The sequence below is a fragment of the Salarias fasciatus genome (assembly GCF_902148845.1).
Source record: "Salarias fasciatus chromosome 23 unlocalized genomic scaffold, fSalaFa1.1 super_scaffold_20, whole genome shotgun sequence".
NCBI lineage: Eukaryota > Metazoa > Chordata > Actinopteri > Blenniiformes > Blenniidae > Salarias > Salarias fasciatus.
The window spans coordinates 4,120,820-4,143,025 of record NW_021941230.1 but is presented as its reverse complement, the minus strand read 5'-3'; the positions used below and the strand labels follow the sequence as shown (position 1 = coordinate 4,143,025).

At 39.2% G+C, this 22,206-nt stretch overlaps 1 protein-coding gene across 2 annotated transcripts; it reads right to left on the bottom strand.

Moving 5' to 3' along the window:
• Window positions 1-1,139: 1,139 nt before the first annotated feature.
• On the bottom strand, window positions 1,140-22,023 carry gart (phosphoribosylglycinamide formyltransferase). 2 transcript variants are annotated; one of them, XM_030086202.1, is made up of 22 exons: window positions 21,752-22,023; window positions 17,797-17,946; window positions 16,619-16,714; window positions 16,371-16,545; window positions 15,598-15,709; window positions 13,911-13,979; window positions 13,708-13,833; window positions 13,435-13,522; window positions 13,268-13,353; window positions 12,447-12,615; window positions 11,385-11,619; window positions 11,209-11,306; window positions 10,114-10,223; window positions 8,875-9,073; window positions 8,543-8,797; window positions 8,314-8,466; window positions 7,430-7,636; window positions 7,209-7,331; window positions 6,772-6,902; window positions 4,121-4,262; window positions 3,128-3,243; window positions 1,140-1,520 (listed from the first exon to the last, which is right to left on the bottom strand). In XM_030086202.1, exons 2-22 carry the CDS (start codon window positions 17,939-17,941, stop codon window positions 1,338-1,340), a joined length of 3,018 nt encoding a protein of 1,005 aa, XP_029942062.1. In that variant the 5' UTR covers window positions 17,942-17,946; window positions 21,752-22,023; the 3' UTR covers window positions 1,140-1,337. The 2 variants fall into 2 exon arrangements, with proteins under 2 accessions (XP_029942062.1, XP_029942063.1); XM_030086203.1 differs by having other exon boundaries at window positions 11,209-11,303.
• Between the last annotated feature and the right edge of the window lie 183 nt (window positions 22,024-22,206).

Here is a 22,206-nt window from a genome sequence, read left to right as displayed (position 1 = left end):
TTTCTTAGTCCAAGTGAAAGCAATACTGACGCCCTCAGCCCGTGACAGAGGGGTCATTCAACCCGTTGTAAGTCGATGTATCATCACAAAAGATATTAAAATGTTTTATTAAGGTTGAAAACTTCCTTAGTGTCGCTTTAAAATGTTGAAATTTCAGAGCATTACAAGCTTTTTAATCCTTTTTTAGAAAAAAAAAAATTTAATGTTCTAAATTAATCAGTTCATTTAAATTTTACCAAAAATCCAGTTGGGTTCTTCAAAAAAAGTGGACATTTGATCTTTAAACCATGTTAAAATACTAAAAACAAACTATAATATGATTTAAAGCAGAGAGCTCCTGATCCCCTAGGCCCTCTGGTGGCCGTTTCAGGTACTGCCGCATCACACCATTCAATATTTTTACATTATTGTTTTACTATTTTATTATATATTTTCTATATATTTTATATATTTTTTGTTAAAAGATTTTAAATGTTTTTTTTTCAGTTTTCTTTGGTTGTTTTTTGTGCTAGTATAATGAAAACAACAGCCTAATTAATGATTCGCACTTTATTTTTGGGATTATTTCCATTCATTTAAAACATGTAGTGCAGAAAAGATAAAATTTGCAGGTATAATTAAAAAAGTTTGCAACGTTATACTTATAAACTGTCTTATGAACTAAAACTGTCTAAATAGTAAAAATAAATAAATAGCAAAAATCCACCAACTTTCAATCAAATTTTTTTTTTCAGTTTTTACAGAAACTGTCAGCAACTGAAATACATTTGTTTAATCATTTTTATTATTTATTAATTATAATAACTAATATAATTATTAATTATTTAGTCAATTTTCAGCAAAATCTGAATGCTTTTGAATGGCCTTTTTTAAATTTCGTGTCAACAGAAACTGTCAATCTATAAAAACTCCACATTTTTGAAAGTTTTTTTTTGCATGTATTCTTTTGAAAATCTCACAATCAAGCACTTTAAAAAAAAAAAAAAATTCCAGCAAAATCTACCATTAAAAGACAATTTTTGAATATTTTTCAACAAAATCCCACCAACTGTAAATGGAATTTTTTTCCCCAATTTTTTTTAGTTTTTAATGAAACTGAATCTCTACAAAAAACGATTTTTTAAATTTTTTTATTTTGCATCTATTTCCATGAAAATCTCACATTTAAGGAGAATTCTTGACAATGTTTCAACAAAATACCACCTGGTGTCACAGATCAAAAATATGCATTGTTTAGGATTATTAGTATTAAAAACAAGCAGCAGTCATTAGTCGTGATCTCATGCAGGTTTTATTTCCAGACTCTGATCTTAGATTTACATGTTGGTGCATTGGTTCTACTCCCTGACCACCCTGCCTTGCTCCCCGAGCCGGGCGGCCCCGCTGCAGACCAGTTCCAGGGCCCGGGGGAAGGCCCGGTGCTCTGCCTGTCGGATTCGCTCCGACAGGCTCTGCTCCGAGTCGCCGGGCAGAACCGGGACCGCTTCCTGGACCAGGATGGCTCCAGCATCAACCTCCTCCTGTAGGGGGCGAGAGGGGGTTTGATCTGGTTACTGGAAATCTGGTTATATAATGAATATGGTTGCTGGGTAATCCGATTATATGATTAATCTGGTTACTGGTTAATCTGATTAGCTGGGCAATCTGATTATACGATGAATCTGATTATATAATTAATCTAATTAATCTGATTACTAGGTAATCTGATTATCTGATTACTGAGTAATCTGATTATCTGGGATTGCTAACCAAACTAATTATCTCAATCTGGTTACTGGGTAATCTGATTATATGATTAATCAGATTATCTGAATAATCTGGTTATTGAGCAATCTGATTTTCTGAATAATGTAATTGCTAGCAAACTGAATATGTCTAATAACCAGATTAGTGATTATATGATTAATAAGGCTACTGAATAATCAGATTATCTGAATAATCACATTGATTAATCAGTAATCTGATTATTCAGATAATTTAATAATCAGATTGCTGAATAACCAGATTATTTGAATAATCCAATTGATTAATCTGCAATCTAATTATTTGGATAATTTTAAATAGATTACTGCATAACCAAATTATCTGAATAATCAAATTGATTAATCAATAATCTGATGATTCAGACAATCTTAATCAGATTACTGAATAGCCAGATTATTTGAATAATCAAATTGTCTGATTATTCAGTAATCTGATTTTTCAGATAATCTTAATAATCGGACTACTGAATAACCAGATTATCAGAATATTCAGATTACCTGAATCAGACTACATTCTGATGAATTAAAGTGGTTGATGTTTATTACTGTGTAATTTCTAAACTATTACATTTCTTTACTATAAACATTTTGAAATATGGATGAAAAAATATTGATACATTATGCAAGAAGCAATATTCAGCTGATCAATATATTGATACAGGAAGTGCATTATGTTTAGTTGATGTAGATGCGGAAACATCTTCCATTGTTAAATATATCGATATGGTAAATTAGATCAACACTCAACTCAGCTATAGCAATATTGATATGGCAACATATTGGAACAATCAGCTACAAAATATAATATTGACAAGGAAATTTATTGAAATACAAAGTGATATATTGACACTGCAAGTCCTAATAAATATATAGTAATATTACTGTATTTTCCTGAATATAGGACACTATTTTGTTTCCAGAAATTGTATTTTCAAAAATGGGGTCATACTATAATTGAGGACGAGCCTGTCTTTACACATTCACGCCACTAGATGGAGCCAAAGTACTGGTGAGCAGGAAGCGAATGGAAGGTCAGCCTCCTTAGTTGTTTCTTATTTTCAGAAAAACAATTTTTGAATTTATTACTAATGTGTGTGTATATATGTATATAATTTTTAGATATTTATTATTTATTATTCTTTACTGAACTAAATATATTTAGTTTTAATTTATTATCTCTGAGTTTTTGAGTTTAGAATAACTACAATAAAAAGTTGTCTTGTGAGTAACCTTATAGCCTTCAACACATTTTTATTTTCACAAAATATTTGAAAAACGGGTGGTCCTATATTCAGGTCAATACGGTAATATCAGATATTGAGTGTGTTCAGATGAATACGGTAACAGGAAGTGGAGGAACTCACGGAGACGAAGTGGACAGTGCAGCCGGAGACCTGGACCCCCGCCTGTAGCGCCTGCTGCTGGGCGTTCACGCCCTTAAAGGACGGCAGCAGGGATGGGTGGATGTTCAGCAGCTTACCTGGTTAAACAGGACTAGTTAGTTCTATATACACACACAGCTAACCCAAACTAGCTTACCTATTTTAACAGGACCAGTTAGTTCTATATACACACCTGAGACCACCATAACACATACACTGGAGATAACCTTGATCTGATCTAACCCTAATGCTAAACCTGACCTAATCCTGACCTAAAACTGACCTAAATTTGTCCTAATTCTGACCTAAACCTGACCTGAATTTGTCCTAATCTTGACCTAAATGTGTCCTATTCCTGACCTAAACCTGACCTGAATTTGTCCTAATCCTAACCTAAACCTGACCTAAATTTGTTCTAACCTTGACCTAAACCTGACCTAAATTTGTCCTAATTCTGACCTAAACCTGACCTAAATTTGTCCTAAACCTGACCTGAATTTGTCCCAATCCTGACCTAAACTCGTCCTAATCCTGACCTAAATCTGACATAAACCTGGCATAAATCTAAACTACACCTAACCTAAGCCTAATCTAAACTTGTCCTAAATCTCATCTAAATCTGACCAAATCCTGACCTAAACCTGACCGTAATCTGACATAAACCTGACCTAAAACTGACCTAAACCCGACACAAACCTGGCATATATCTGACCTACACTAAACCAAAGCATGATCTAAATCTGAACTACACCTGACCTAAACCACACTTAAACCTAACCTGAAATTCACTTAATCCTGACCGAAATCTAATCTAAACCTAGTTCTAATCCTAACTCTGACCCATGAATCCAGTCTTCACAGGTTCTGATGTTAAAGTGCAGACCAGAACAAATGTCCTCAGTCTGTTGATTAAATATTCTGGTCCTCACTACTTACTATGGACACGAACACACACAAACACAGATGGACTCTCACCAGTCCACTTCCTGACGAAGCCCCCGGTCAGGACCCTCATGAACCCGGCCAGACAGACGAGCTGGACCCCGAACTCCTCCAGGACGCCGTCGATGGCGGCCTCGAACTCCGCTCTGCTGCCGTACAGCTTGTGGTCCACCACCTGGAGGGAGGAGGGGTGAGGGGCCGGGATTCAAACCGGGATCCAACAATGCCAGGATCAATATCAGGTTCAATACCGGGTCTGATGCTGTAAACTATGGGATCTTAACACCATGAAAAGAAAAAAAAAAATCTAACATTTTTGTAGTAATAAATATAAGATGCACTTCGATCATTCAACATGTGAAAAAAAAGAGGAAAATGTGAAATTTTTTGTTTTTGACAGAAATTTAGTAAAAGAAAAGGTTGATTTTCTGTAAATTTTCTGAAAAAAAAATGTCAACATCAATAAAAAATGAAAATTAAAAAAAATAATTAAAAATAAAATTCAAACATTTTTCAAGCAGCAAATTTCAAAACCATACTGGGATCACTATTAGGATCCATACAAGGATCAATCAATACCAGGATCATTATCAAGATCAATGTCAGGTCTGACACTGCAAACAATGAACCATTAAAGAAAAAAAAACGAAAATTCTAACTTTTCTTTGCAGTAAATATAAGATGTACTTCGATCTTTCCAGATGTGAAAAAAGCAGAAAAAATGTGGAATGTTTGGTTTTGATAGAATTTAAGTAAAACAAAAGGTTGATTTTCTGTAAATTAAAAAAAAAAAAAAAAACTGTCAACACCATTTACAAATAAAAAAAAGAAAAATAAACTTCAAACATTTTTTGAGCAGCAAATTTCAGACCCCATACCAGGATCAATCAATACCGAGATCAATATCAAGATCAATAACGGGTCTGGTTCTGCAAATTATGGGATCTCAACACCATGAAAAACGAAAAGAAATTGAAAAGAAAAATTCAAGCAATTTTAAAGCCATGAATAGGAGACATGCTGAAATCATATAAAATGTAAATAAAACATAAAAAAACTTTGCTTTTGTTAAATACGACAAACAGTTGATTTTCTGTGAATTTTTTGAAATAACTGACAACACGAAAACAAAAATTCCAAAACAAAAATTTAACTTTTTAGAGCGGCGAAAACACGACATACTTGAATGTTTTAAGATGCAAAAACAGCAAATAAAAATGTAGAATTTTATGATTTTGACAGAATTTAACTGAAATAAATGGTTGATTTTCTTTACACTTTCTGAAAGTAAATTGTTCAACATCATGAAAAATGAAAATTCCCTCAAAAAAAGCAACCTTTTTTTGAGCGGCGAATTCCAGATGTATCTAAATCATTTAAAATATAAAAGATAAAAGGACAAAAGAAGTGAATGTTTTGTTTTTGACAACATTTAAGTGAAACAAATTTCAGAAAAAATGTGTTCAACATCAAGAAAAACAAAAAATTTGAATTTTAGTATTTTAAGAGCGGCGAATATAAGATGTAAATCATTCAAGATGCAACAAAAGTGGGAAAAAATGTCAATTTTTTTTTTTTGTTTTTCAAGGATGTTAACTTGATTAAATGGTTGATTTTCTGTAAATTTTCTGAGTAATTTGTTCAACACCATGAAAAACAAAAATTCAAAAAACAAAATTCAAACATTTTTAGATCAGCGAGCATAAGACGTACTGAAATTATTCAAGACGTGAAAAAAGCAGAAAAAAAAAAAACGTAGAATTTTTTTCTTAAAAATCTATTCACCACCATGAAAAACAAAAACTCAAAAAACAAAGTTTGAACATTCTGAGATCAGTCAAATCAAGAGGTGCATTTATTATTCAAGATGTGGTAAAAGAAGAAAAAATGTAGAATTATAGGTTTAAAAAAATTTAAGTAAAACAGTTGATTTTCTGCGAATTTACTGAAAATCTATTGTCAGCATCATGAAAAAGAAAAATTCAGAAACAAAATGTAAACTTTTAAGAGCGGCGAAAAATAAGACATACTCAAATCTTTCAAGATGCAAAAAAAATCAGGGGAAAAAGGAAAAATTAGCTTTTTTGTTTTGACAGAATTTAACTGAAATAAATGGTTGGTTATCTATACATTTTCTGAAAAAAAAAATTACTAAACATTACGGAAAAGCAAACCCCTCCTCCAACAAAAAAAAAAATTAATAAAACAAAAAAAAATAAACATGTTTAGAGCTGGGAATATATCATATTTAAATCATTCATGATTAAAAGAACGCCGAAAAAAGAACCTTTTGATTTTGACAGACTTTTTTTTAAAAAAGGTAGATTTTCTGTAAATTTTCTGAAAATTCTGTTTTCTAAGCCACGAAAAACAAAAAAAAATTCAAACATTTAAAGAGCAGCCAATAAAAAATTAACTTAAACCATTCCAAAAGCATAAAAAAAAAAAAAAAAAAAAAAAAAAAACATCCAAAAAGTGGAGATTTTTTTGTTTTTGACAGAATTTATCTAAAACAAAGGGTGGATTTTTTAAAATAGTTCTACTAAGACATGAGAGTCAAAACAATGCTGATTAATGCACGGAGGTGTGATGCATTCAGGTATGCTCAGAATTTTGAGCATCTGATGATTATGCCCAGTTTTTCACTATAAAAAATATTTTTTCAAAAGTGTTTGTGCGGTTACCCGGGTCTGGATGCCTGCCAGCGATGCCCTCTTGAGGCCCTGGACGCCCGGCCGGTTGGAGACGACCACTACGATCTCGGCCGAGCTGGACGGCAGGCGGGCCTGGTCCATCAGCGCCTGCAGATTGGTGCCTGGAACAACACGTACACTGTAAAAAACTGGCAGCTGTGGACTAATTTCAACCTAAAAAGAGCAAAAAATAGGCCAAAAACAGGCCTTATGTCTGACACCTGAGGTTTAGTTTTGCTTGTTTGCTTGCTTTAGCGATCTCAACATTTAGAAATCTGTTGCAAATTATCAAAATGTTGACGTTTTTGAAATTTGCTAATTTGACCCAAATTTCAGCCTCTTGTGGCCAAATTTGGGTCCATGCTCCTTATATTTGATAACCCTAGTTTTTAAAGTCATAAATAAACTCAAGTGATTAAAACTCTCACCCGTCCCGGAGATGAGCACGGCCACCCTGGTCCTCTTGTGCGGCGGCGTTGCTCCGTTGCCGTGGTGACCGTCGCCCCCGGCGACAGCGGGGATCAGGTTTCGCACCGTCACCTGTTCGCCTCCTGTCACGTTTAAAAAAAAAAAAAAAAAAAAAAAAAAACACTTTCAAAAAGCTCAACTGTGGCGGTTTTCCACTCCTCATCCTCTCCACCTGACTTACCGGGCTGCCTGGCTGCCAGCGTGCCCACGAGCCAGGCGTCCTCTCCCTGGGCTCGGACCTGGCGCAGCACAGCAGGGGCGTCGCCCGCGGCGACCAGCAGCACGGCGCCCAGGCCGCAGTTGAAGGTCCGGGCCAGGTCGTCCTCGCTGAGCCCGCCCACCTGCTGCAGCCAGGAGAAGACCGGAGGGCGGGGCCACAGGGAGGCATCTCCATGGTGACAGGGAGGGGGAGCGGACAGTGTCAGGTTACAGGAAGTTCATAAAAACAAGTTCAAATGTACAGGAAAGGGTGGGAGCATCCAGGAAATCCGAGTTCCTACCTCCATTTCCATGGCAACCAAGTCAGAATGTTACAAAAAGTTCTTTTTCCATGGCAACTGAGGGGGAATGTTTTCAAAAAGTTCTGTTTCCATGGCAACTGAGGGAATGTTTTCAAAAAGTTTTGTTTCCATGGCAACTGAGGGAATGTTTTCAAAAAGTTCTGTTTCCATGGCAACTGAGGGGGAATGTTTTCAAAAAGTTCTGTTTCCATGGCAACTAATGGAATGTTTTCAAAAAGTTCTGTTTCCATGGCAACTGAGGGAATGTTTTCAAAAAGTTGTTTCCATGGCAACTGAGGGGGATTGTTTTCAAAAAGTTCTGTTTCCATGGCAACTGATGGAATGTTTTCAAAAAGTTCTGTTTCCATGGCAACTGATGGAATGTTTTCAAAAAGTTCTGTTTCCATGGCAACTGAGGGAATGTTTTCAAAAAGTTGTTTCCATGGCAACTGAGGGGGATTGTTTTTAAAAAGTTCAGTTTCCATGGCAACTGAGGGCGAACGTTTGCAAAATGTTTTGTTTCCATGGCAACTGAGGAATGTTAAAAAGTGGCACCGCCTCCTACCGAGCTCTGCTGCCAGTTGTTGAGGAAGCACCCGGGGGATGTTTTCCAGCAGGCCTCCCCCGGTGATGTGAGCCAGGGCTTTGACAGCGCCGCCGCGCAGCGCCGGCAGCAGCGTCCGGCTGTAGATCTTAGTGGGCGTCAGCAACACGTCGCCTGTAGACACGCCCACTTTCAAAAACTGTCACCGGGTCACCGTGAAACTGTTTTAAAAAAAAAACCCAAAACTCACCGATGGTCTGGTTTCCGTCCCCGAACGGTGCCGGCGAGTCGTAGCTAAGCCCCGCCCCCTCCAGTATCCTCCTCACCAGGCTGAAGCCGTTGCTATGGAGACCGGAGGAGGCCACCCCGATGAGGGCGTCGCCCTCGGTGATGACGGTGATACGGCGGGGGAGGAGCGCCGCCCGCTCGGCCCCACCCACGCAGAAGCCGGCCAGGTCGTACTCGCCCGGGGCGTACACTCCCGGCATCTCCGCTGTCTCGCCGCCTGATGAAAACAACTTCCTGTTTATATCAAGGAATCATGACCTTTGACCTAATTGGATTAAGAAAATGGATGTTCACCCAGCAAGGCGCAGCCGGCGGCCTGGCAGGCTTTGGCCACGCCCCCCACCACCTCCGCCGCCACGCCCAGGTCCAGCTTCCCGCAGGAGAAGTAGTCCAGGAAGAAGAGCGGCTCTGCGCCCTGGGCCAGGACGTCGTTCACGCACATGGCCACCAGGTCCTGGCCCAGGCCGGCATGGCGGCCGCACGCCTGGGCCACCTGGAAACACGACACCAGGAAGTAGAGAGTCAAGTCCCCTCCACTTAATGACTGCAAAATCAGCTGGGTCGGCTGGAAACACAACACCAGGAAGTAAAGCATCAAGCCCCGCCCACTTAGTTGCTGTAGAAACACCTGGGCCAAACAGAAACCTGACACCAGGAAGTAGAGAGAGTCAAGCCCCGCCCCCTTAGTTACTGGAAAAATACCTTGGAAACCTGGAAACCTGACACCAGGAAGTAAAGCATTAAGCCCCACCCACTTTGTTACTGCAAAAACACCTGGGCCAGATGGAAACCTGACACCAGGAAGTAGAGTTAAGCCCCACCCACTCAGTTACTCTAGAAACACGAGGGAAGCCCGGAAACCGGACACCAGGAAGTAGAGAGTCAAGCCCCGCCCACTTAGTTACTGTAGAAACACCTGGGTCAGATGGAAACCCGAAACTAGGAAGTAGAGAGAGTCGAGCTCCGCCCACTTAGTTACTGGAAAAACACCTTGAAAACATGGAAACACGACACCAGGAAGTAAAGCATTAAGGCCCACCCACTTTTTCTTATTGCAAAAACACCTGGGCCACATGGTAGAGAGTCAAGCCCCGCCCCCTTAATTACTGCAAAAACACCTGGAAACCCAACACCAGGCAGCAGAGCCAAACCCCGCCCACTTCATTAGTACAAAAACACCTGGGCCACCTGGAAACCCGACACCACTAAGTAAAGGGTCATGCCCCGCCCCCTTAGTTACTGCAAAAACACCTGTGCCACTTGGAACCCCGACACCAGGAAGTAGAGAGACTGGAGAACCGCCCTCTTAATTGCCGCAAAAAACAAGTGGAAACCTCAAACCAGGAAGTAGAGAGTTAAGCCTCGCCCCCTTAATTAATGTCTGGAAACCCGACACCAGGAAGTAGGGAGAGTTAAGCCCCGCCCACTTCATAAGTGGGCTTAACCAAAGCTCCTTTGATAGTAATCAGGATTAAATCAAAACTGTCCACTTTTTTTTACATATTTAAAGATTTTCAACAATTTGCGCCTCACCTTGAGTTTGGTGCCGACGCCGTCGGTCCCAGAAACCAGGATGGGGTCCACGAATCCGGCGGCTTTCAGGTCGAAGAGGCCGGCGAAGCCTCCCAGCTCCGCCGTGCAGCCTGGAGAGAAAACAAAACACAATGTTAGCTTACTCTCTGCTAACGCGCTACTAACTCACTGCTAGTATTTAAATTTAATTTAAATAAAAATATGAAATTGGAAAAATTTGTCAGATTTTAATTAAATTAACACATTTAAGCAAATTTACAAAAATATACTAAATTAAAAAATGACATTTAAAAAAACTGTACCTTTTAAAAATACATTTTTATTTTTTAAACCACCACCCTTAGCCTGGTAGCGACCCAGTTTTGGTCCACGGGCCTCACATTGGCCCTCACTCACCGGGCCTGCCCGTGGCCAGAGGTTTGACCAGCACCACCAGCTTGTTGCCGGCGGCGACGTCCACACCACTGTCCTTATAGGCTTAAAATTAAATGGCAAACGCTAGCTTGCAATGAGTTAGCTAGCTGTCAGTGTCTGCTGATACTAAGAAATTAAAGCATACATTTAAACAAAACTAGCACTGCTAAGTAAAAATAAAGTAATGATTTTCAAATAAAATTGAAAAATTTACGTTATCAATAAATTTTAAGCTAATTATTATAATTATATTAAATAAAATAGAAAAATTAAAAAAAATAAACTCAAATTAAATTGTTGAGTTAAAATTAAGTTAAATTACTAAAGATAATTTAATATTTTGATTTATTAAATTTTGATTTAATCAGTGTCTCTTAATACCAACAAAAATAAATGTAAATTAAAATCAAACTGTATTAATAATTTACATTGTATTAAACTAAATTACATTTGCTACATCGATAAAAACTATAAATTTAATACATTTTATTTCAGTTTAAATACTACAAGTATGACATTCAATTAACAAATTTAAATTATACTTAATGTATAGATTAAACGAAAATATTTCATTGAAATTAACATATTAAAATTAAAAGATTAAAAAAAACGAAATTACTGGCATTAGCCTGTTAACGATCCACTTTTGGTCCACGGGCCCCATGTTGGTCCACCACTCACCGGGCCTGGCCGTGGCCTTGGCCAGAGGCTTGATGAGCTCCACCAGCTTGTTGCCGGCGGCGACGTCCACCCCGCTCTCCTTATAGGCTCCTCCCCTGCTGGAAGACAGCCCCCCTCATTAGCTATGCTAATTCACTCCATTATGCTAATGAGGCAGCAAATCCGGGCCCTCCCACCTGCGCTGGTTCTTGAGGAAGGCCACGGCCCGGTGCCCGATGTCGCGGCGAAAGGCGGCGCCGGGGAAGCCGACGCCCGCCACACCCTGATTGGCTGCCGCCAGCGCCGCCTCCAGTGTGGGGCGCACCGCCGTCACCGTGAGCACCCGGCCGCCGGACGACACCACGGCCCCGCCCCGCAGCGCCGTGCCGGCGTGGAAAACCAGCGCACCCGATTCTTCCACCTGCGAGAGACCTGAGAGGAGGGGAGGGGTCAGAGGAAAGGAGGGGGCGGATTTTAACTGATGGGTTTAACTGCTGGAAACCCGACACCAGGAAGTAAAGAGTCAAGCCCCGCCCCCTTAGTGACTGTCTGGAAACCCGACACCATGAGGTAAAGAGTCAAGCCCCGCTTGCTAACTTACTAGCTAACTTATTAGTAAATTCAGTGCTAACTCACTAGCTAACTCAGCACCAACTCATTGCTTGCTAACTTACTAGCTAACGTACTAGCTAACTCACTAACTTGCTAGCTAACTCACTGCTCGCTAACTCACAAGCTAACTTATTACTAATTCACTACTAACTCACTAGCTCACTTACTAGCTAACTCACAGCTTGCTAACTTAATAGCTGACTTATTAGCTAACCTGCTCTTAACTTAACAACTAACTTACTAGCCATCTCACTAACTTACTAGCCAACTCACTAGCTAACTTACTAGCTAACTCACTGCTTGCTAACTTACCGACTTACTAACTGACCTATTAACTCATTAGCTAACTTGCTACTAACTCACTAGCAGACTCACCAGCTGACTCGCTAGCTAACTTACAACTAACTTCTTGCTAACTCACTACCTATTACCAATTCACTGCTTTCTAACTTACTAATAGCTGCTAAGTCACTAGCTCACTTGGTAGCTAACTTACTACCAACATGCTACCTAACTCACGAGCTAATCTACTACCAACTCACTGCTTGCTAACTCACTAACTTGCTAGCTAACTCACTAGCTAACTTCTCACTAACTCCACCTGATTGGAGGGGGGAGGGGTGAAAGTAAGGGGCCGGGTGTGGTACCGGTGATGGCCACGCCCTTCTCGTAGGCGCCGGGGTAGCCGGCGCTCGCCATGACGACGGTCACCGCGGCAACGTCGTGGCGCCAGACGGGCGGGTGGGAGGAGAGGCGGCCGCTCAGGGTGTGGAGGATGACATCATAGAGATCGCTCTGGAGGAGGGGCAGCAGCACCTGGGAGAGGGGAGGGGGGGGGGGGGGTGTTGCCATGGCGACAGGAAGTTAGTGTTTCAGTATGGGAAAAGTTTTTGGAAATGTTCGTTCAAAGTTTAACAATGGATATTTGTATGGCATTTCCAAAAATTTCCTTTTCTCCACGTTGCCATGCAGACAAATCATCATTTCCAAAAAAATTGCTTTTCTCCCCATTGCCATGGAGACAAATCATAATTTTCAAACAGTTGCTTTTCTTGATGTTGCCATGGAGACCTAGTCATAAATTTCAAAAAGTTACTTTTCTCCCGGTTGCCACGGCGACAAATCATAATTTACAAATACTTGTACTTCTCCCCGTTGCCATGGAGACAAAGTTGGGCCACTTCTGTTTTCATACCAACAGAGCATCTTAAAATTAATTTTTAAAAAATATATAATTGAAAATGAAAAAAATTATAAAAAATAAACTTTAAAACAAAAATTAAAATGACATTAAGTTAAAAAAAATATATACATACACACACACACACATATATATATATATATATATATATATATATATATATATATATATATATATATATCCCATTCACCCCCGTCTCCATGGAAACAGACAATCTAAAAAAAGTGCTTCCCCCCCCCCCAGTTTCCATGACGACCCCCCCCCCACCTGACACTCGGGGTCTCCGAAGCGGCAGTTGAACTCCAGAACCTTCGGGCCTTGCTTGGTGAGCATCAGCCCAGCGTACAGCACACCTGGAAGACACGGCGTCAAACCGGCAACTTCCTCTAATCCACGTCACTGACCACTCCATATATGGATTAGGCTCCACCCACCGACGTAGGGAGAGCCCTCCTCCCTCATGCCGTCCACCGCCCTCTGCAGCACCGACTGGGTGAGCTCCTCCAGCAGCTCTGGGCTCACCTGGGGGTCAGAGGTCAGAGGTCACAGGTCAATCTGTCAGCAGATTTTCTACATGTTGCGTTCTTCCTTGTTTATATACAGATGTTCCCAAAAAGTCGCATTTCCTGTCTCCATGGCTATAACAGTGGGCGTGGCCTGCTGTATGTGCAGGGCGGGGTTATAAAAGTGGGCGTGGCCTGTCCTACCTGTGGGGTGGGGCAGTAGGCCCCCATGCCCCCCGTGTTGGGCCCCCGGTCGCCGTCCAGCAGCCTCTTGTGGTCCTGGGCTGGAGGCATGGGGGAGACGGAGCGGCCGTCGCTGAAGCACAGCAGCTGACACCACAGAAGAAGAAGATGAGGGGCGTGCACGACCACATGCATGTATGTAGACACACATGTACTGTACTCACAGAGACTTCCTCTCCCTCCAGCAGCTCCTCGACCACCACGGTGTCTCCAGCAGCGCCAAACGCCCCGTCCTGAGGACAACTAGTATAGGTGACTAGGTAATGGTTAGGACTGGTATAGGTATCTAGGTAAAGGTTAGGACTGGTATCGGTATTTGGGATCAGTAAATAGGTAAATATTAGTACTGGTAACTAGTTAAAGGATAGGACTGGTATATTTAACTAGGTAATGGTTAGGACTGGTATAGGTACCAGGATCTAGGTAATGGTTAGGACTGGTATTGGTACTTGGGATCAGTAACTAGTTAAATATTAGAACTAGTACTGAGAAGTAGTTAAAGGTTAGGACTGATATCAATACTTGGGATCAGTAACTAGCTAAATATTAGAACTAGTACTGGTAACTAGTTAATGGTTAGGACTGGTATAGGTATCTAGGTAAAGGTTAGGACTGGTATCGGTATTTGGGATCAGTAAATAGGTAAATATTAGTACTGGTAACTAGATAAAGGATAGGACTGGTATATTTAACTAGGTAATGGTTAGGACTGGTATAGGTACCAGGATCTAGGTAATGGTTAGGACTGGTATTGGTACTTGGAATCAGTAACTAGTTAAATATTAGAACTAGTACTGAGAAATAGTTAAAGGTTAGGACTGATATCAATACTTGGGATCAGTAACTAGCTAAATGTTAAAACTAGTACTGGTAACTAGGTAGAGGTAAGGATTGGTATAGGAAACTAGGTAAAGGTTAAGACTGGTATCGGTACTGGTATCAGTAACAAGGTAAATGTTAGGACCGGAACAGGTAACAAGGAACAAGTTTAGACTGGCATTGATAACTAGGTAAAGGTTTGAATTGGTTACAGTAAATAGGTAAAGGTTAGTGCTAGTATTGGTGACTCGGTAAAAGTTACGACTGAGATCAGTAACTAAATAATGAGCAGGACTGGTATCGGTACTGGTATCAGTAACTAGCTAATGGTTAAGACTGGCATCGGTTCTGGTATCAATAACTAGGTAAAGGTTAGGACTGGGACTGGCAACAAGAAAGAAGTTCAGACTGGTATTTGTGTATGTAAAGGTTAGAGCTGGTATCAGTAATTAGGTAAAGGTTGGAGCTAGTATTGTTAACTAGGTAAAGTTAGGACTAGTATCAGTACTTGGTATACATAACTAGCTGAATATTAGTACTAGTATTGGTAATTGGGTAAAGGTTAGGACTGGTATTGGTACCTGGTGTGGTAGCTAGGTAAATGTTAGTACTAGTATTGGTAACTAGGTAAAGGTTAGGACTGGTATTGGTATTTGGTTTGGTAACTAGGTAAATGTTAGGACTAGTATTGGTTACTAGGTAAATTTTAGGTCTGGTATCAGAAACTAGGAAAAAGTTATGCATGGTATCAGCGCTGTTATAACTTGGTAAATGTTAGTACTGGTATAGGTAACTAGGTAGAGGTTAGTACTGTGTCGGTACTGTGTACTGGTAGGAGTTACTAGGTAAAGATGAGAAATGCTATTGACAACTAGGTAAAAATAAATGAGGATATCGATACGGATATCAGCAACTTGGTAATGGTTAGGACTGGTATCTGTAGCTAGGTAAATGTTAGAACTAGTATCGGTAACTAAGTAAAGGTTAGTACTAGCATTGGTAACTAGTTAAGGTCAGTCCTGCTATGTTCACCTTCATAATGTCCATCACGGCCCTGCAGGCCTCGTCTCGGTCCGTTGCCACGACGACGCCCTTCCCCGCTGCCAGGCCGCTGGCTTTAACCACCAGGGCTTCGAACTCCGCCCTGAGAACGTCGAGCAAAAACAGCTACAACCACAGTCTCTTCATCTTAGATTAAGATACTTTTAATTTGAAATGAGTAAAAAAAAAAAATCTGCCAATAGAACAAGTGAAAAATGTAGATTTCTCACTTCTTCTATTGACTTTTTTTTAAATCTTAAATTAAGATACTTTTACTTTGAAAAAAGTAGAATAAATCTACAATTTTCACTTGTTCCATTGGCAGATTATTTCATTCGATCTTAAATTAACATATTTTTACTTTAAAAAAAAAATGGAAAAAAAATCTTTTCTATTGGAAGAATTTATTTCATCTTTAATCTCTTCTACCTTCATTTAATATTTTTCATATAATTTAGATTTTTTTTCAATAATTTTTTTTTTACTTTTTGTTATTTATTTTCTGTTCTAATGGCAGATTTTTTTTCATTGATTTTTTTAACAGTTACTTAATTTTTGATCTCCTTTTATCTTTTTCATTTAGATATTTTTTAATTTTTACTTTATTTTTTAAGTTTTCAATTTTTCATATTTTTTAATTTTGACTTTTTTTTTACATTAAAAACTTTTAAAAACTGAAAAAAAAAAGATTAAATTGTTTCTATTTTCACAGTGTAAATTTTCATGAGGCCCCTCCCCCCGTCCTGTAAGCCCCTCTCACTCACTTCCTGATGAAGTCGCAGGCCTCCCCGGCGTCCTGGAATTCGCCGTATCTGGCGGTGGGAATCCCCCGCCGCTCCATGAAGGCCTTGGCGAAGGCCTTGCTGGCCTCCAGTTGCGCCGCGCTGCCCGACGGCCCGAAGCAAGGCACTCCAGCCGCCGTCAGGTCATCCACCATGCCTGAGAAGAAAAGGGAATGCAACCGTCAACCACCTGGTTAAAATCCAACATGGCCGCCGGTCAGAGTACTCACCCGCCGCCAGCGGCGCCTCCGGCCCCACCACCACCAGCCCCACCTGGTGGTCTTTACAGAACTGCACCAGGATGGCGTGGTTGCTCACCGACACCTCTGTGGGGGACAACTTTTTAAATCTAGAAACATTCTGAAGACGTGTTTTCAAAAAGTTGCATTCAACATCACCTCTGTAGAGACAACTTTCTTTCTGAAGACATACTTTTTCTAAAAACTGCACTCATCGAGACAACTTTTTAAATCTAGACCCATTCTATGATGCATTTTCAAAAAGTTGCACTCGCAATTTTCTAAACCTAGAACCAGTCTGAATATGTGCATTCAAAAAGCTGTGCTGACCAATTTTTTTAAATCTATAACCCTTCTGAAGATGCATTTTCAAAAAGTTACATTCACCGACAACTCTGTGGAGACTACTTTCTAAATGTAGAACCATTTTGAAGACGTATTTTCAAAAAGTTGCGCTCACCGACACTGCCAGAAGCCTTTTGAAGACATATTTTCAAAAATTTGTGCTCACTGACACCTCTGTGGGGGAAAACTTTTTTAAATCTAGAACAATTCTGAAGGCGCATTTTCAAAAAGTTGAGCTGACCGACACCTGTAGAACCGTTTTGAAGACGTATTGTTAAAAACCTGTGCTCACTGAAACCTCTGTGGAGACAATTTTCTAAATCTAGACCCATTCTGATGTATTTTCAAAAAGTTGCACTCGCCGACACACCTGTGGAGACAATTTTTAAGCCTAGAACTATTCTGAAAATGTTTTTAAAAAGTTGCACTCATCGACAAGTGTGGACTTTTTAAATGTAGAATCATTCTCAAAATGTATTTTTGAAAAGTTGAGCTTAACGACACCTCTGTGGGGACAACTTTTTACATCTAGAACCATTCTGAAGATGTATTTTCAGAAAGCTGCACTCACCAACACCTCTAGAACCATTCTGATAACACATTTTCACAAAGTTGTTCTCACCAACACCTCTGTGGAGACAACTTTTCTAATCTAGGACCATTATGAAGACGTACTATGTTCAACAAGTCCCGCTCACCGACGCCTCGGTGGGGACAACTTTTTAATGTAGAACCATCCTGAAGATGTGTTTTTAACCTCTGTGGATGCCTCTTTTTAGAAGTATAGTGATTTTCAGGGTGTACTTTCAAAAAGTTGCACTCACCAGAGTTGCGGATCTTGGCTCCGGTTGCCGTGCCAGCGTTGCCGGGGGCGACCAGGACCTCCTGGACTCTGGGGGACTGGGCCAGCTTCCAGGCCAGGGCGTGCTCCCGCCCCCCTCCCCCCACCACCAGGACCCGCTCCGCCATGACACCTAAAGGGGGCGGCGGAGGTTTTTAAAATCATGGACTGACCTTTAGACGTGACCTTTAGAGGCGGCGGGGAAGCAGTGACCTTTAAGGTTTTATGGCCAGGGGTCGGTGGAGCGGGACGGGAATGGAAGTGGAGCAACGGAGCGTTTTCAAAAAGCTGTGCTTTGACAGTAGTCATAGAGCTTTATCATCCCGTTTCCATGGAGACAGTATTAATTAAAAAAATGCAAATTCCGTTTCCATGGAGACAAAATTTCTAAAAAAAAAATGCAAATTATATTTCCATGGAGATAGTATAGAAAAAACTCACATTCCGTTTCCATGGAGACAAATTAAAAAAAATAGCAAATTCCATTTCTATGGAGACAGTATAAAAAAATCTCGCATTCCGTTTCCATGGAGACAAAATTTTAAAAAATGCAAATTCCGTTTCCATGGAGACAGTATAAAAAGAAAATTCACATTCTGTTTCCATGGAGACAAAATTTAAAAAAAAATGCAAATTCCGTTTCCACGGAGACAGCATTTAAAAAATAAAATAAAAATGCACGTTCCGTTTCTATGGAGACACAATTTAAAAAAATGCAAATTCCGTTTCCATGGAGACAGTATTAAAAAAACACCACACATTTCATTTCCATGGAGACTATTAAAAAAATGCATATTCCGTTTCCCTGGAGATATTAGCATTTCTAAAACAAATGCATATTCCGTTTCCATGGAAACGGAGAGAATTTTGCCTGATTCCCATGGAAACAAAGGGGGAGTGTTTTCAAAAAGCTGCGCTCTGCCTGTTTCTAAAGCTTTTTCACCGTGTTTCCATGGAGACAGAGTCAGCATACTCCAGTTCCATGGAGACAGCAGTTTGGAAAAAATGTGCACATTTTGTTTCCATGGAGACAGAGTTAGCTGTCCCCGTTTCCATGGCAACTGCGTCAAATTGTTTTCAAAAAGTTCCTTTCCTCCATGTAACCAGAGCAATTTGAAAATGTTGATTAACCAGTTTCCACGGGGACGAAACATTTTCAAAAAGCTGCATCTTCCTCCCTGTTTCCATGGAGACGCCCCCCTTCCCCCAAATGTTTCCCGTTTCCAAGGAGACAGAAGAATCACATCGTTTTCAAAAACCCACCACCTTTCAAAAAGTTTCTCTGAGCAGCAAAATGAACCAAAACTCTCAAAGCCAGATGATGTAATCATTAGAGGATTGATCCTATGGGACGGGGTCAGAGGTCAAACTGTGTCTGGATGCTTCTATCTGATGAGGTCAAATGAAGTCACAGAGCAGAGTCACGCTGCTCCAAACTACGTTACTGTGATGAGAGTCACATGAGTCACATGACCGGACGCGGCCGTCCGATTGGTCCAGAGTCACATGACTGAACGGAGCGATCTGATTGGCTGACATACTTCCTGATTAAAAGCCTTACTTTTCTCCATTTTTAGTCTTTAGATTAACTTTTATCTTTATAAAGACTATATTAAGTTCACATTTATAATCTTTATTTACTAGATTTTTGTTTTTAATGGATAAAACTTCTATTTTCATCATATTTCTCAGTTTTAAGTTGAAGATTTTCATGTTTTTAATGGCTAAAAATTGCATTTTCTTCAGATTTCTCAGTTTTTATTTGGGGATTATGTTTTTATGGCTAAAACGTTCACATTTCTTAGTTTAAATCTGTAATTATTGTGACTTACATTCCTTAAATAGTATTATTCTGATTGCCATGTCTAAAACTTGCACTATAGTCACTTTTCCATCATTATTCAGTGGATTATTGAGCTTTTAACACCGAAAACTCACATTTTCTTGAGATTTCCACCTTTATACTGTGGATTTGAATGTTTTTTTAATGCCTAAAAGTTGATTTTATTCCCATTTTCTATATTTAATCTGCAGATTTCTTGTTTCCATGACTTAATTTAACAAAATCCCATCATTAATCTGTAAAATCCACTTTTAAAAATGACTTTATAAGAATCTAACCCCCTAATGTAGTGTAGAAAAAGCTTTAAAATTGGTTTTAATACCAGTTTTTCTCATTAAACGTGTCGGGTTTAGCTTAATAATCTGATTATTTTAGCATTTAATCTCCAAAAAACTACAGTTTCTTCAGATTTTCCACCTTTAATTTGAGGATTATTGTTGTCTATATGCCTAAAAGCTGCATTTATTCCCATTTCTCACGTTTATTCTGCAGATTTCTTGCTTTCCATGACTAAATTTAACAAAATGTCATCTTTAATCTGCAAAAGGTTCACTTTTCTGTTCCGTAATCTCACTTTTTACCTCAGAATCCATTTTAAAAATCACTGTTTAAGACTCATAACTCTTAATCTGGTGCAGAAAAAGCTTTAAAGTCAGTTTTAAACAAAGCTTTTGGGATATTTAATCCCTAGAAATGTATTTTTCTTTAGATTTTCTTCCTTTAATCTGTGGATTTTTATGATTTTCTTGCCTAAAAGTTTTATTCTTTTCCCATTCCTCATATATAATCTGCAGATTTAACGCTTTGCATGACTACATTTAACAAAATCTCAGCTCTCACGTGTAGAGTCCACTTTTAAAACCACTTTTAAAGACTCTAATCTCCAAATCTGGTGTAGAAAAACCTTCTTAGCCTGTTTTAATTGTGGTTTTTCCTCACTAAATGCGTCGAGTTTCCCTCAATCTGATTATTTTAAAATTGAATCCCTAAAAACTGCATTTTATTTAGGTTTACTTCCTTTAATCTGTGGATTTTTATGAATTTTAGGATCAAAAGTTCCTTTTTCTTCCCATTTCTCACATTCAATTTCAGATTATTGTCATTTACATATTTTAAAATTACATTTCTGCCACTTTTGTCATCATTAATTTTTATTTTAATTTTTATGTTTTTCACAGATAAAAGTTGCATTTTCTTCAGATTTCCACCTGTAATTTGTGGATTTTGATGTTTTCTATGTGTAAAAGTCAAATTTTCTTCCCATTTCTCACATTTAATCTGTGAATTTTATGATTTCCATGTTTTAAAAATGCATTTCTGTCACTTTTCTCATCATTAATCTGTAAATTTTTAGGTTCTTCACGCCTACAAACGGCATTTTCTGCAGTTTTTTCACATTTAACCTGTAGTTTATTGACCTTTTCATGCCTAAAATTTGCATTTTCGTCCCATTTCTCTCCTTTAATCTGCAGATTTCATGCTTTGCATAGTGAAATTTAGTAAAATCCCAACTTTGATCTGCTGATTCCATGCATTGTATGACTCATTTTCATAAAATACAATCTTCAGTCTGCAAAATCCACCTTAAAAATCACTTTTTAACAGTCTTGTCTCCTAATCTCGCGGAGAAAACGCTTTCCAGTTTGTTTTAACCCCATTTTTTCTCTAAAAAAATTAACATTTAACCACTAAAAGTTGCATTTTCTTTCTCTTCGTCTGTGGATTTTTATGTTTTTCATGTTAAGAAACTGCATTTTCTTTAGATTGTCTTCCTTAATCAGTGGATTACTGTTCTTTTCTTGCCTAAAAGTCACATTTTCTTGCCATTTCTCAACTTTAATCTGCAGATTTTTATCTTTTCATGACTAAATTAAACAAGATCGCATCTTCAATCTGCAGTAACTCCACTTTTCTGTTGTGTAATCTTACCTTTTACCTCAAAATCCACTGTAAAAATCACTGTTTAAGACTCTAACCTCTAAATCTGGTGTAGAAAAAGCTTTAAAGTCGCTTTTTTTTCTCATTAAACTCGTCAATAACCTTCATTAATCCGATTATTTCAACATTTAATCCGATTAAAAAGATAAAATCTCACCTGATCGTGCAGAAGAGCTCGTGAAGAACAGAACAGAACCGACGTGCAGCGTCTCACGCTTCTTCTCCTGGACTGACCCGTGTGTGTAAACACACACACACAGATACACACGCTGATCACACGCGCGTGCACACCACGTGGACTCGCTCACGTGCAAACAATAGAAGAGAAACGGTTAAAAAGCAGCGACATGTATCCGGATTAAAGGGCGAAAAGTTGCAGAAAAGGCTCCTTTCAGCCTCGCGGAGGATTTTTGGGAGGTTTTTTAGGGTTTGTTTAACTTCCTCTGCACGCGGGCGGCGCGGTGCATCATGGGAGATGGAGTTCTGAGAGTAGCATTCAAGCTAGCGGGGAGAAAACAGAAAAATATATTTCAATTCGATATTTGGCGAATAAATCATTAATTAGAAAATATTTTTTAGAAGATTATAGTTTTAAGTAAAGCTTGGTGTTTA